Here is a 15,066-nt window from a genome sequence, read left to right on the forward strand (position 1 = left end):
AGTTTTAATTAATATTTTCAAAGAATAAACTTAATTTATTGTATAGTTGAAAATATTTTATTATGATTTAATTTATGTTTATTTTATAGGAAAGTTGTTGCATTTCTGTGCTTGAAAAGCAAGAAAGAAAAGAAAGAAAAATGTGGCAAAATTGAAAAGAAAATAATGAAAAATGTCATTTGAAGGTTCAGGCTCGCTTGCCTTTTCTTTCTTCCTCAGGTGGCCCAAAAGACTTGGCCCACCACACCATCAGCGCCAGCCCAAGCCGCTAGCTCCGAGCCCAGGCCCGTGCACCTCCCAGCCTGGCTACTCCCTTGCATGCCCAACCTTCCCAACCACACGGGCCCACGCCTGCCCTAGCCTCCCTTCCAGATTCCCCACAGCCCAGCTGCCTGCACCCCAAACCCAGCCACCTGCCCTTTTCCTTGAGCCCAACAATGTCCCATTGTCCCACAATGTCCAAAAATATCATTTTTACCCAACTTTTCTACACAATTTACTACAAAATCAATCATTACACCCCAAAATTTACCTCTACATATGCCATATTATTCTTCATTTAAAATTTAATTTAATCAATTTAACTAATTTAAATTGAGTATTTTAACACTTTATTTTGGCTATAAATAGGTAATTTTCAAGAGCATTTTGGGTGTGCTTAATTTTTGGCGACTATCATCTTTTCTACACTTTCTCTTTACCATTCTCTTCTCCATTTTAGTGTTTTCAAGAACATTTTCAAGTGTGTATCTCTTTTGTATTGTAATTTTTACTCTAGTTATGAATTTCTAATCTTTTTAAGATTATTAAGGTGATGATTAAACAATATGTAACTAAATAGTGTTTATTTTGTATGTTGATTTCTTATTTTGTGAAATAAATTTTATGGATGTTCTTCTTCAAATATCTTCTTTCATCTTTAATATCTTGTATTTTTTTATTGTTGGAAGATATTTACACTTTGTTCTTCATTTGAGCAAAATCATAATACTCTTTTATTAGAACAAAAATATTATGTTTTGTCTTATAAGTAATTTCTTTGATTTTGTTGTTGTTTCATTAGATTGATTCACACTAAATACTTTGCAATTATAATTGTAAAAGTGAAGATAATCCTATATTTCTATAATAACTTGTTCTTAAATAGAAAATATAATTTGAAAATAGTGATAGTTTGATTCATTTCTACTATCAATAAAATTTGGGAATAAATATACTTATAAGTATTAATAAACTTACATTTTCTAGATTCTAATACCTTAATAATCTTTCTTCTACCAACTTGTTTATAATTCCTATTTTATTTATATATCTTGTCTTTAATATATTTATTACCATACTTTATTTGATTATTCTTGATACAAACACATCATCAATCTTTGGAGCTAGGTTAGAGTTTATTTAATATTGATTTAAAATAGTTTCTTTTTTATTTTAGACAACTCATTTGGGTTCGACATCCTTGCTTACATGAACTCTATACTATATATACGATTCGTGCGCTTGCGATATACATATTAAAACATACTTCTAGGTCCATAAAAAATATAGAAGGGTAAATACTCATTTGGTACCCTGTGTTTTGTTGAAATACACACTTGGTACCCTCTATTTTGGATAATGATCACTTGGTACCATCTGTTTGCAAAAACTACTCACCTTGGTACCCTGAGTGCATTTAAAATTTTAATATTCCCAAAATACACTCACTTAAATATATAATCAGATTATTTTATATCTTATTAAATTTATTTAATAATAAAAAATAAATACTTTAAATTAAATTATAAAAATAAATTTTAATTTTTTAATTTTTTATCTGTCTTTGTCTCTTCCTCCCTCTCTCTCCCACCTCAGCCGAGAGCCACCCCGACCCCCTACAGCCCCCCTCCGAGCCTCCCGCAGGCAACCCCCAATTCCTTCGGCGAACTTCCTGCTGCCACCCAGAACCCCTCGCACGACCCAACCTCCTGCAGCCCCCCCCCCCCAAACTTCAGTCCCGATCCTCCGATCTGACCCCCCAGCTCACCTCCCGAGTCCCCCCCCCCCCCCCCCACAGCCTTAGTTCTAACTGTCCGCCCCCGCTGCCACCCCGACCCCCCTCAAAAACTTAACCTCCCGCAGCCACCCAACTTCAGCCTCGAGCCTTCGGCCCAACCCCCCAGCCTCACCTCCCAAGCTTCCCCTCTCACAGCCTCACCTCCCAGAGAAAGACCATTCTACCCATATCTGGATCCCCATTTAAACACAAGGTAATATAGGAGATAAGGACTAGGTCGTGGGAACCACACTAGCAGTTGCTGCAAGGCATGGCGGTGTAACCCCAGCTAGAGGTCGACTCTGGCCTGAATGAATAGAAGAAGACTCTGCAAGGGTTCCCTTATTCTTATTCGCTAACTATTTTCTCCTCTTGTTAGCCCTTGCACCTACAAACTCAGGGCCATCGAACAAAGCTTAAGCATTCATGTTTCCTACCGAAAGAAAATTGGTCAGATAAGATGCAAAAAATATATATCACTCACAATGCGGTTAAGAAAAAATAGTATACCAGAAGGACTATCAGTAAAAGTTTCCTCTGAAAAGTATTCAATTAACAAATGAGGGAGGGATAGTTCCTCATTTCTAAGGGATAGACCAAGACCTCCCACATCACTAAAAGTTTCAGAAGGGAGAGGCACTTGCGATAAGTCAAACTCTGAATAGTTGGGCAACCTAGAACAAAGACTACTTGGGGAAGAACAAGCAAATGAAACCTTGAAGTGAACTGACTCAAGCTCATCACGAACAACAAAAACCTCTTCTGATCACCTCTTATGTATAGACTCTCAAACTTTAGAAAAGGGAACATAGTCAAACTCCAGAGGCAGCGATAGATGATCCAATGACTAGTGTGGTTCGAGTAGACCGACCAATAATAAATTGTCATCATTGATAAGGAAAGACGCAATCCTAGACTTTCCCCAATCGATGTAACTGAGAAAGATGCTCTCGCATCTCAGAGGTTAGATTCAGTCGCCTATAATGACCTAAAACAACAAGTTAAACGAACAGAATGAGCTTAACGTGAAGGAAGCAAACAGACAACTATTTTAAGGGAAACGATCAGATACTTACCAATATCAAGGAATGACCTATGCTCGGACTAGAGGGCATTTGTAAAAAAAGTATTGACTAAAGTAACGACCAGGGTTGGAAACACCACTCCTAAGGACTTCCCCACCTAAATAACTACACAAGTGGTAGAATCCTTCATAACCTGATACACGGTTGGACTTGATATTGAACAAGTAGTGAACCTCCAAAGCATCAGGGGGAGGCCAATCTAACACTCTATATAGAATACACAATAGTACCAATATTCTATAACTGTTTGACATCAGTTGGAATGGGGCTATTCCAAAATAGTCACATATTTCCACAAAGTACGAATGAAGCGGCAGGAAGGCACTTGCTTGGCAATGCATGGGACTCCAAGCGGTATACCGTTTGGTGGGGAGCCTGCTTGCTCATCATTAACAGGGACTCTAAGCCCGAGTTCGCCAATAAGTCCATACTTATCTATTAAATGGGACAAGCCACTCATAGAAAAGATGGATCTCAGTGTTACAAAACCATTTGTTGGGATTTTATGCCCTAATTAAAATCATATTTCTTTGTAATATCATTTTATTATCAATAAAAGAATATAAATAATTTTTTGACTTGGTCAATCACTTTGCTCACATGTTTTATTTTCATGATTATTTGTTTAATATAAACTTCTATTAAATCCTGAGGATATAGCTAATCATATTTATAGTGACGTAATCAAAGTGGAATATTAATGTGATTATATGTTCAAAAATAAGTTATTCCTAAAATTAGTGAGTGCACATGATTTACACTGACTTGTCAATCTACGATATGATCTACTTACACATTGCAGTGTTATGTTCTTTCTAGAACATTAGCAAAGTAGATAAGATCCGATGTATTTGTTACATCGGACTGGACCGATATTGACAGTAGATAGGATAAGTAAATATATTGTTATTATCTATACTATTCATATCATATAGTTGACCATAGGTCAATTTAATCTCAATTATGAGTGGTTAGTATTCTAACTGATTGTATTATTTGAGTTCTTTGACTTGTTCTTTACCAGCTTACCCTACGGATTAGCCCATACTTACATCTTGGGAACTTTTAGGATTAATGCCCTAAAAGCATGTAAAAACATTTTATTGGTTTTAAATAAATGTACAATTTTATTATATTTGAATGTTATAATTATTGTTTGAATTAATTATATAATAATATCAAGAAAATTCCCTTTTCATTCATGAGAATATGATCTTGTATTAGTACGAGAGAATTAAGAACATATATAATGAATAAAATAGTCAGTAACATATTAAAGTAAGGAATCTTTAATGAATGGTTACTAAAATGGTTTGCTAAGCATACAAGATACAAGTAATCTAGATTCAGATTACTGATGTTGATAGACATCTTAGTAAAGGTGATGTATATAATAGAGATTATATATGACAGGACTGATGATAATTAATTATCTTTATAAACTTGTCATTTGACATAAAGATTTAATTCTTGTCATAATAGATGATCATTTGTAGATCAGTCTAAATCCTGAGTATTCATGAACTCCTTTTGATTCACTCATTAAGGTCTCTTAGAATAATGAGGCTAATGACTTTTGTTTTGGAGATTCAATATCATGGATGGCTAGGAACATGAATTACAATATTGGAAACCATGTTTTCCTAACGAATCAAATATTGGTTCCATTAAGGGTTGATTCTAGAACTGAATAGTTATTGAGCTCAAATCTATAATCAGATTATAAATTAATTATTCGCTAGTGAATTAATAGTACTTAAGGATCAATGTGTAATTAGAAGGGTAAAATAGTAATTTTGACCAGCTCTAATTAACGAACCAATAAATGGAGGACAAAACTATATATATTGATTATATCAATGGACTATTAGAGAAAACTCTGTAAGTATAATTCTATAAATACTTAGAGTGAATTCCATATTTATAGTGGAGTAATCATGTAATTAATAAATAAGATTATTAGATTAAAGAGTTTAATTAATAATCTGTTTTATTGGAGCTTTGTATTATAGGTACACGATCCCCATATCACCTATGTCCTACACTGTCAAGTTTAAGGATGTCAAAAGAAAGATTTGTTAAGAGAAATGACTAAATTGCAAAGGAATTAATTTTCGAGGGCAAGGACATAATTATTTGATAATTATGGGTAATTTATTAATTGTGAATTAATTAATTTTTTAACTATATAGTTTTTATTTTGAAAAACTATAAGTTAAAATTAATATTAATCTTGTTTGGATTAATATAAAGAGAGAAAATAATAAATATCTTATTTATAATATGATATTTATTTATTTAATTTAAAATTGATATTTTAAGATAAAGTTAATTTTGAATTAACTCATATTTGTGTTGGAATAAATATCTTGTCTTAAAAGTTGATTAAATAAATAAATGAGAAAATTAGAGCAATCCTAATAGGACTAGGTGACACAAACTGTACAGTACAGTGTGTGGCGCCTAGCATCAGGGATTTTATCCCTGGAATTTGAATTTTGAATTTCAAATAAATTTGTTTAATCAGTTATTTAATTATTATTTTTTAAATATGATTTAAATAGATAATTAAATGAAAATTATCTAATCAGTTTTAATTTGAATTATATTTTAATTAAATAAAGATTATTTAATTAGATTAAAATATCTTTATAAATCTGATATAGGCGATATTCCGAAATAGGATGGATAGTCAGACTCTCTCTCTAAAGCGATAGTTTTCTCTAAACCTGAAAATTATTCTAAACCTTCTCTCTGCCAAAATTCTCTATATCTCATGTGTTGAGTACTTCTAGGGAGTCACATAATAAATCAACATTTTGAATCCTACGTGCTCACACAAGTCCTTGTCTATTTGAGAATTGGTCTGGAAGACCAGGGTGTGAGATCTCAGAATACTGGATAGGAAGATCGTTGATTTATACAAAAAGATTCAATGATACTTGATCTACAAGAGGTAATCCCTAATCTATTTGTATGTGATTTAATATTTATATATGTATATGATCGTTGCTGATATTAATATTTATTAAAATGAGTCCATATATTTCGCTGCGTACCTTTGATTTGACCATTTAATACCAACAGGAACTCGGTAGTATAATTGAGTGGGAGTGTTAATCATAGATATGAACATTTATAGCTTTTGATGAAGAAGTGAAACAATAGTTTCCTTTTAGTTTGGTTCAAGGTGCTAAATGACAGAGATCTCATTTCAGTATTTAATATTAGTTTATTGAAATATTATTTACAATGAACTAATTATTTTAACGATAAAATACAATGAGGGGTAAAACAGTATTTTAGTCCCATCTCATTGTCAACCGTCTATAGATGATTGAGTGACAATTATGGTTGTAACAATGGATAATTAATAACGTATCTATATTGCTTATAGAGAATTCTATGAATTCAAGAATGCAATTCTAAGTCTTTGAGTCACAAGAAATTAATAAGTTAATAAATTTATTTGTTAAATTTATGATAACTTATTGGAGTTTGATTTCATAGGCACATGGTCCCCACTATACCTAAGATAAAATCATTTAGATGGTCTCAATTAATTGATTTAATTATCAATTAGAATTATCAAAGTTGACCAGGTCAATTTTAGATAGTTTCACAAAGTTATACAATTAGAGAAGAAAAGAGATTTTAGGGCAGATTTATTAATGAAGAAAAATTTGTGTCTAAATTAATAAATAAATTTAAATCCAGTTTCAAATTATAAATAATTAATTTGATAAAAGATTTAAATAATTATTTAATTAATTAATCAATAGAAAATAATACGAGCCTTGATTTTAAGTCCAACGGGCTTATAATTAAAAGGGAAATTTCATGGGCCTATGGCCCATGAGAATTTCGAATTATTATTTTATTTATTTTTTAATTAAATAAGTAACCTAATTGAGCCTATAAAAGAAATGTTAAGTGATAGTTGAAAACATATGATAAAAAGATCTAGTTTTGATTCTTTAGGGTTTTAGACTCTTTCTACATCATAAGTCTTTTTCTAAGCCTCAATATGATTTTCTCTTCTTCTTATTGTATCTATCTCATGTGTTAAGAATTTCCCACTCTAGTCTATGTGATTCTAAGGATACTTTGGAAGGCTGTGAAGAAAATTGAAGAATGATTCAGTTTCTTGGTGATACCCTGAGACAGAAAGGATACAAGGGTTAGAGAAATTGAAAGAAGGACCCAATCATTCCGTTGCACAATAATGTAAGTGTTCTTATCATTATCTCTGTATGAATTCAATTTTAGAAACATGTTATAGGTTTTCTTATATTAATATATTTAGTATATGATTTACATGAAAATAAACAAGATCCTGAATAAGTTTTCCCAACAAACCATCTGAGCTAAAGATATTTCCAAGCTTTTTTTCCGTATAGTCGAACTTTTTCCTCTTCCTTAACGCTCTTGATTTCTTGGGAGGCATGAACTTGGTCCTAAGATCAGAAGCAAATGGGGATGAACATGTCCTTATACACTTTGAAGAACGAGGCCTAACCAGATTGTAAAAGAAACCGGACTCCTCGAGGACCAAGCAAACCCAAGTACCTGAAAAGGAAGGAAAGAGGAAAGTGTAAGATTTAGTTTTCACATACACAATATGAGGCTTATTCGCCCATAAGTGTACAGCTAGGGCAAACAGAACCGAAAAGATACTAGACATAGAAATGAGATAGCTTACAAAGGGATCTATACTTGGAGAGAACAAGTGGACTCGCTCATAAAAGGTAAGCAAAGGAAAGAGTGTTTGTTCGTGTGTCTGTTCAAAGAGCGAACATAATGTTTTGAAAACTTTTTACTCAATTACTCGAACAGGCATCACACGTCTTTTCCTTAAGTTAAGTTTAAATTGCTAAGTATGTGCATACACTCATTGGCAAGAGGAGTACTTGCTTGTTTTAATAAAAGGTGGATTGGACCAAGACTTAGGTAGGGTTGTTCACATATTCAAAGATGAAACCTATTCACCTATATAGCTTTGGAGGAAAAGCTTATTTGTCTGCCTATACTATAAATGGTGCAAATAAAGGGTAAAGGTTGTGAATCATAGGGTCCTGTTTGTTTGCATTTCTCTATTCGAATCGTTCAATGATTGGGCGAACAAGCAATGAATCAGATGGGTTATGAGAACCTATTCACATAAGGCAACGTGGGTTTACTTAGGATCTTGTTCGCGTAAGGCCTACATACGTATACCAGATGAGAACAAAATTGAAAAAAGGGGCTTGCTTATTTTGATGAGAGGAACGAACAGAGACCAACTGTTTGATTGTGTGCCTAGAAACGAGTACGAATTTGAAATCTCTACTCTAACGGCATCAACTCATTCGAATAAATGGGAGATGGTTAATCATCTTTATTCAATTTCATGGAAATGGACAAGGCAAAAAGGAATATAGAAACCTGTTCGTTTTCACACTGCAGGATAGAAATCGTTTGCACGCGATAAGGAGCGAATAGAAGCTAACTGTTTGTGTGTGTGCTTATATCAAAAGATCAGTTGTACATGTTCTATGAAACTGAAGTTAGGTAAACACAAGCAGAGGGAAAATGCTTTGTGCACCTATACTGGTATACAAAGAAAGAATTGACCCTCTACTCTACTGGCAGAGTTCTCATACGAAACAGTAAATGGGGGCCACCAGAAATGATACCTGTTTGTCTACGTTAGAAGTTGGACCTGTTCACTAGTGGTGAATGCAATAGAGCCCTGTTCATGCGTAGCTACATTCAGAGGATAAAAACTTGCTTCGGTTAGTATACTAGAAGCAAAGAAAGAGGACAATGGTTCATCTATATGCTTAGGTCAATAACAAGGGTCTTATTAATCTAAGAAATTTTGACCACATTTGTATACAAAGAGCAAGAATGTCTTGTTCGCCTTTGCTCATCTATTGGTGCTAAGGAAATAATTTCAACCACTACTAGCATTAAACTGAGATTACGGATTGTCTATGCCAACAAAACAGAATGATAAGCAAGGGTCAACCAGTTCACTCAAATACATATGTATATCGCATGTTGGGAATGAACAGAAGTGGGGATGAAACCTTAACTACAATTGAGACGAGTAAACAAAATGGGATCTAAGAATGAGAAACCCATGGATTCGATGCTAAGTTTTACACTAAATTTGTGGCACCAAATGCCAAGACTCAAGGACAAATCAGAGAAATCCTTATAGCATATGCTCGATTTTTCAAAGATAAAAAAAAAACACCCTCAATCTATTACCAAGCCGTGAAACAACAAAGTGAAGGGAAAACTTACACAATTCGGTGAACAAGATGGACACATTTTTTCGGTGCCGTTTGTTTCCAAGCAGAGCCAGTCAGTGACATTTCTCGTCCGGTGACGTCGGAGATGAGCAGCAGGTCGACCCTTCTCCTCTCACGGCGTCGAGCCTCTCAGAGCAAGAAAGGGGTGGCGACAACTTACTCTCACAACCATGAAAGCTTCTAAGTGAACAAAACCAAGTGATGGGCTAGGTTTTCAAAGTAATGGGTCTGATGGTCTTATAACAAAATGGGCCAGCTATTCAAGTGTTAAGTTATGTCTGTTCACTTACATGGATAATATGCCCAGTTCATGTGCATTCCTCAAGCTACTATGGGTTTGCAAAGTAGATACAAACCAAAATGAGAATGGACGACTGGTACAATAGTTTATTAGAAGGCTGGTTCACGTGTATGCATTAGATACAGTTTATTTGCCTTTGGGCTCATATAAAATTTGAAACAAGGATCATTTCGAGAACCTAATAGCCTATAACTACATTCATGGTAAGGATTAAACCTGCTCGGGTACATCACATACCATACAGCCCATTATGACTTTACAGGGGGCGAACAAAACATAGAGGATAATGCGCCAAAAAAGAATGGGAGCATTGTTCGTATAATTAAGTCAGAATTGTGCAAAACACGAACACTCACTTGGGGGCAAATGTTATACCCATTTTTTTTAGAATTTTTGACATTTAAAAAAAAATTACAATTATAAAGGGACGATGAACAGAGCACAAAGGAGATCTTGTTCTCACGAAGTACAAAACAAATTATCAAGCGCTAATAGAAGAGATTGGGTCGCATAGCCACATTCTTCAATCTCTGTTTGCACAAGGCAAAGCATTGCACGCTAACAGGAGGATCTTGTTCATTCAACACACAACATCCACACTAACAGAGTTAGCAATGGAGTACAAAGTTGTCATTTATCAAAATATAATTGTATATCTGTTGTAATGTATTATTTGCTCACCAAGCTCAATAACTTAGACCCATGATCTAATTATAATCCTAAACTCCTCACTATAAATAAAAAGAGATGAGATAGAAATTGGGGGAGGCAATTGATAAAGCCGAGGCTCTATGATGGTAGAAACAAGTTCTTATGTAATGTAAAGCGAAAGAGGACTATCTAACAACCGGCGATGCAGGTTTGCCGGAAACAATAGTTCTTCAAGCTTAAATATTAATTAAATTGACTAAGTGACTAAAGTACAGTCCTTCAAGCCTAAATATTAATAAAAATAACTAAACTTAAATATTAATAAAAATAACTAAGTGAAAGAAGGTTATTTTTTTATGGTCAAATTAGTGGTCTTATTTATTTGATTATATCTTTATTAATGAATTCATACTCTTATATTTTTAAGTCGACACTCATGATTCTTTTCTGCGCCATCTCTCTCTAAGTGTTATAAATTTTCAAATATGGAATCATCGACAATTAGTAGAATATACGATTTTATATTATATATATGGGATCTTTGGAGTGTGGTGTCTTGGTGTTGAAATGATATATAATTTCATAATTGCATTCATTAGGCACACCATTTGATTAAATAACCTAATTTCTTCCTCTTATGTAAGAGTTTTCCCTGATTTTCTTTGTTAAAACCATATCTCCAGATCTTAGGTTAATGCCAATGGAGGTGGTTTTGGATAAAAAAGACGACGCTACTCAATGGACTTACAGAGGCGAAGGCGCCATTAACCTTGTCCTTGCTTATTCCGGATCTTCTCCTGCCTTTATTGGAAAAGTTTTGCGGATACAGAAGGTTGCAAGGAACGAATCGAAGCCTGGCAAGAGCCTCACGGCTTTAACCTCACATGAGCTCCTTGTGTGGAAGGAGACGGAGGACCTTGCATTGTCAGCAACCAGAGAACTCGCCGGAGACTTGTTTCTGGAGCACGTAATAAGCCCTTTACTGGGTTCCAAATATGTAGATGTTGGGAAGCGCGTTACGGTTTCAAGGGAATTTCTTGAGTCGGTTGAGAAAAATGTTTTGTCTCAGCGTCCTGCTTGGAGAGTTCATGGTGCCAAAGTCGATACACGTTGTGATTCTGTGCTTCTACTATCTGATCACTCTGTATTTCCGAGTGATGGTATCCATGAAGGTGAACCCTGCTTATGTGTTGAGATAAAGCCCAAATGTGGATTCCTTCCAATCTCAGAATTTATCGGTGAAGAAGGGAACTGCATCAAACGAAGTGTATCTCGTTATATAATGCACCAGGCCCTCAAGTTGCATGGAGGTGAGATTTCCTCATTTAGTGAATATGACCCCCTTGACTTGTTCTCGGGAGTGCCGGCCAGAATACATAAATCTATCAAAGATCTCTACTCCTCTCCTCAGAACAATTTTCGTGTATTTTTAGATGGTTCTCTAATATTTGGGGTCTTGGGTGGTATTGCTGACTGCACAAATTCTATCACTCGAGAAGCATTTGAAGATGCACTCAAAGATGTCATTCAAGGGGATCATGGTAAGCGTACAGAGTGTTTTTTACAGCTTATTGCTGAGACAATTTATACATCCGGAGTAATGGATAGGCTTATAGAACTTCAAAAGCTTGATAATCTTGACATAGAGGGGGCAATTCATGCATATTATAATATTATTTCTGAGCCTTGCAAAGTATGCAGAGAATTGGGGGAGGAAGAGAAAGTTTCGAACAGGTATACGACCTTGCATTCCATTTCTTTAGTCGAAAGCTTGAAGATAGTAAATAACTTTTTGATAGCTACAACAGCGAAGGACTGCAGTTTGATGATGAGTTTTAAACTGAGGAAAGAAGGTGTCTCAGAATCTTTGTATGACTGTGTGTACCTGAAATCAACCCATCAAACTTTTGATTATAAGGTATGTTTCATTGACCTGGATTTGAAACCTTTCGAAAAGATGCAAGAATATTATGAAAAAGACAAGAAAATTGTAAGCTGCTACACGCAGATGGTGAAATCAGTGCAAGAGGTGGATAAAAATTAAGAGTTTGGATGTTTTATGGAAATGTGTTCTGATTTTTAATACAATGACATTGATCATATTACTGAAGATCTTACGGCAATTTTAACTATTCATTGTTGTTGTAATTGTGATGAGACTTGGAAGGAAATGTATTTCTGTGACCCAGTTTGTTCCCCTCTTCTTTCAGGGGTTGATGGGTAATAGCTGAATGTCCTTTGTTGATGTAAATGTTTAAACTATTTTATAGTTACTTTACTCGAGTTATGAGCCTAAAATATAAAAGAAACTCACTCCTTGTTTTGCCACTTTAACATTCTTGGGGTGGCTTCAAGGGGCATGTCTGTATTCTGTTTTTTTTTTTCAATTTATATTTGACATCTTATTTTATCGCACGCAAAGACATTGATTGTTCAAATTTTATTTATTCTTTTGATCTATGAAAAATATTACAACTTAGTCGTAGAATGACGATAAACATTTTTAATAGTTTCTTATCCAATGTATCATTTATTTGCCTAGATGCTTAACTGTATCGACAAATCACGCAGTATGTTGTTTAATGCCTTGTGTCAAATAGTTTCATATGGAGACTTAGGATGGTAATCTTGTCATCTAAGATAATGGGATTTCAATATAAATATCGAATTCCATCATATTAAATATTGTTAAGTGCCAATTTTTTTTGGCTTTGTTATGTGCGAATTTTTTTGGTTTTGTTATGTTCTAATTTCACTTTGGTTTTGCTATGCTATGTGTCTAGTGAAAATATGTCTTGGTTTTTTTATTTTTTTATATTGTAAATTATTATCAAAACAAAATATACTTTATGCATAGATGTTTTGGTATCTGATTTGCCTATATATATATATGACAATAAAAGAATCAGTCAAAGCTAGAGTTTTTAGTCTTAATCTTAAAACTAAAAAGCTATCTTTCCGAGAGAAATTGATGATCCATTTTATCTCTAGTTTGTAATTGAGGGTGAGTTGTATCTGATTATTTGATCAATAATATATCTTTTCTTGATAAAAAAAAATATATGAAGTTCTTCATAGAAAGTTTATATAGGAGAAGTGAAATAATAAAAGGCAAAGTGTAGGAATTTCATTGAGTTTCGAAACTTAATAGCCATGAACTCTTTATAACCTCCGTTCCTACATAACTAATGAGGAGTTCTAACAACAAAATCTTATTTTAGCCAATTAGTCAACTTTTGTCTCCGAAAACACATGCTAGAATATTTTTTTTACCAATTTTTTTAGGGACATGTTCATTGTAGTTATAACATTCTTCTTGTAAATTTTTTAAAAATTCTACGTAGTTTACAGTACCAAAAATATATTTGTATTTTTTTGAACATGTGTGATACACTGGAATATCAAGAACCCTATTTTTGGCACTCTTAATAATTTAGAAATTTTCAAAAATTTGCAAGAAGGATGATGTAACTACAATGAACACCGCCTTGAAAAAAAATTAGAAAAAAAATACTTTGGCTTATATTTTTGGAGGCAGAGGTTGAAATAAGAGGTTGGCTATAACATTTCTAAAAAAATAGAAAAGTTAAAAGAATTTTCAATAGAGTGCCAAATTGATGATATACGCTCAAATAGTGTGTCAAAAGTTGTGCTAAATTTAAAACATGCTAGAAGTTGTACTAAATTTTGCAGAAACTATAGGAATGATGTATATTTGGAGAAACATTAATTAATTAGTTTTTTATATACTTTTATACCATTTTAAATATTTTATTATTACTTTTAGTGTATCATTAAATGTAAATGATGATTTTTTTTATATAATTAGATTTTTTATAATAATAAAATAAAAAGAAAAGAAAATTATTACTTTTTTATATTTTTAATATATATTAAATGATCTGGAATATTTATATTTGTATCAATTTTTATAATTATGTATTGGAGCACAATTATAAAAATGGTGTCAAATGGATCAATTAACTTTTTGTGCTAAATATAACAAAATATTTATATCACCCACTAGAGATGATTTAATAATTAAAGAATCCTTTATAACCTCAATTCCTGTATCATTAGATTGATAACAAAATTGAATAGTTAACAGTCATAAGAAGAATCCTTTTATAACTTGTAATTTTCATGTAACATCAAAGAGTAACATTTACTTTCATTCTTATCAATGTAATAATTTACTATAGGAATTTATTAATTATGTAAAAATAATGGAAGTAGGGTTGTTCAATTTTTTTTTTTTTTTTGCAAATGGCACTAATCGAATAACTCACCCAAACCAAACATAATAAACCATTAAAAACGCATACTAGATAACTCAATGAAAATTCAAATCAACCATTCTAATAATTGGGCGGCGGGTTGGAACGGAAAACATTCCAACCCACCCAAATAAACAAAATAAGAGTTTTTGTTATACATATATATTATATAATATTACATAAATTATCATTTTTAAAAAAAAGAATGAAAGTAATTGATCCGCCCATTGCTCAATATCTTGAGGGAATTGGTTTTGAAAGGTGGAGTAGTGCTTATTTTCCTGGTAACCGATACAATATCACAACAAGTAACTATGCAGAAAGAGTTAACAATAAAATCAAGGAGGCAAGGAGATTTCCAGTTGCCACTTTTCTTGAATTCATTAGATTCACTCTTCAATCTTGGTTTGCAGAT

The 15,066-nt window shown here is 33.1% G+C and overlaps 1 protein-coding gene and 1 long non-coding RNA gene across 3 annotated transcripts; one reads left to right on the forward strand and one right to left on the reverse strand.

Annotated features, from left to right (window-relative positions):
* Positions 1-7,313: 7,313 nt before the first annotated feature.
* On the reverse strand, positions 7,314-9,792 carry LOC133796549 (uncharacterized). Its single transcript, XR_009875485.1, has 3 exons — positions 9,415-9,792; positions 8,799-8,868; positions 7,314-7,692 (listed from the first exon to the last, which is right to left on the reverse strand). It is a non-coding gene; the product is annotated as an uncharacterized LOC133796549 (long non-coding RNA).
* A 1,030-nt stretch (positions 9,793-10,822) lies between these two features.
* Positions 10,823-12,742, forward strand: LOC133796554 (inositol-pentakisphosphate 2-kinase-like). 2 transcript variants are annotated; one of them, XM_062234133.1, is made up of 2 exons: positions 10,823-12,108; positions 12,183-12,316. In XM_062234133.1, the coding sequence occupies exons 1-2, from the start codon at positions 11,069-11,071 to the stop codon at positions 12,211-12,213; spliced, it is 1,071 nt and encodes a 356-aa protein (XP_062090117.1). In that variant the 5' UTR covers positions 10,823-11,068; the 3' UTR covers positions 12,214-12,316. The 2 variants fall into 2 exon arrangements, with proteins under 2 accessions (XP_062090117.1, XP_062090107.1); XM_062234123.1 differs by having other exon boundaries at positions 10,823-12,742.
* Positions 12,743-15,066: the final 2,324 nt, after the last annotated feature.

This window comes from Humulus lupulus, chromosome 1, assembly GCF_963169125.1.
Source record: "Humulus lupulus chromosome 1, drHumLupu1.1, whole genome shotgun sequence".
Classification (NCBI taxonomy): domain Eukaryota; kingdom Viridiplantae; phylum Streptophyta; class Magnoliopsida; order Rosales; family Cannabaceae; genus Humulus; species Humulus lupulus.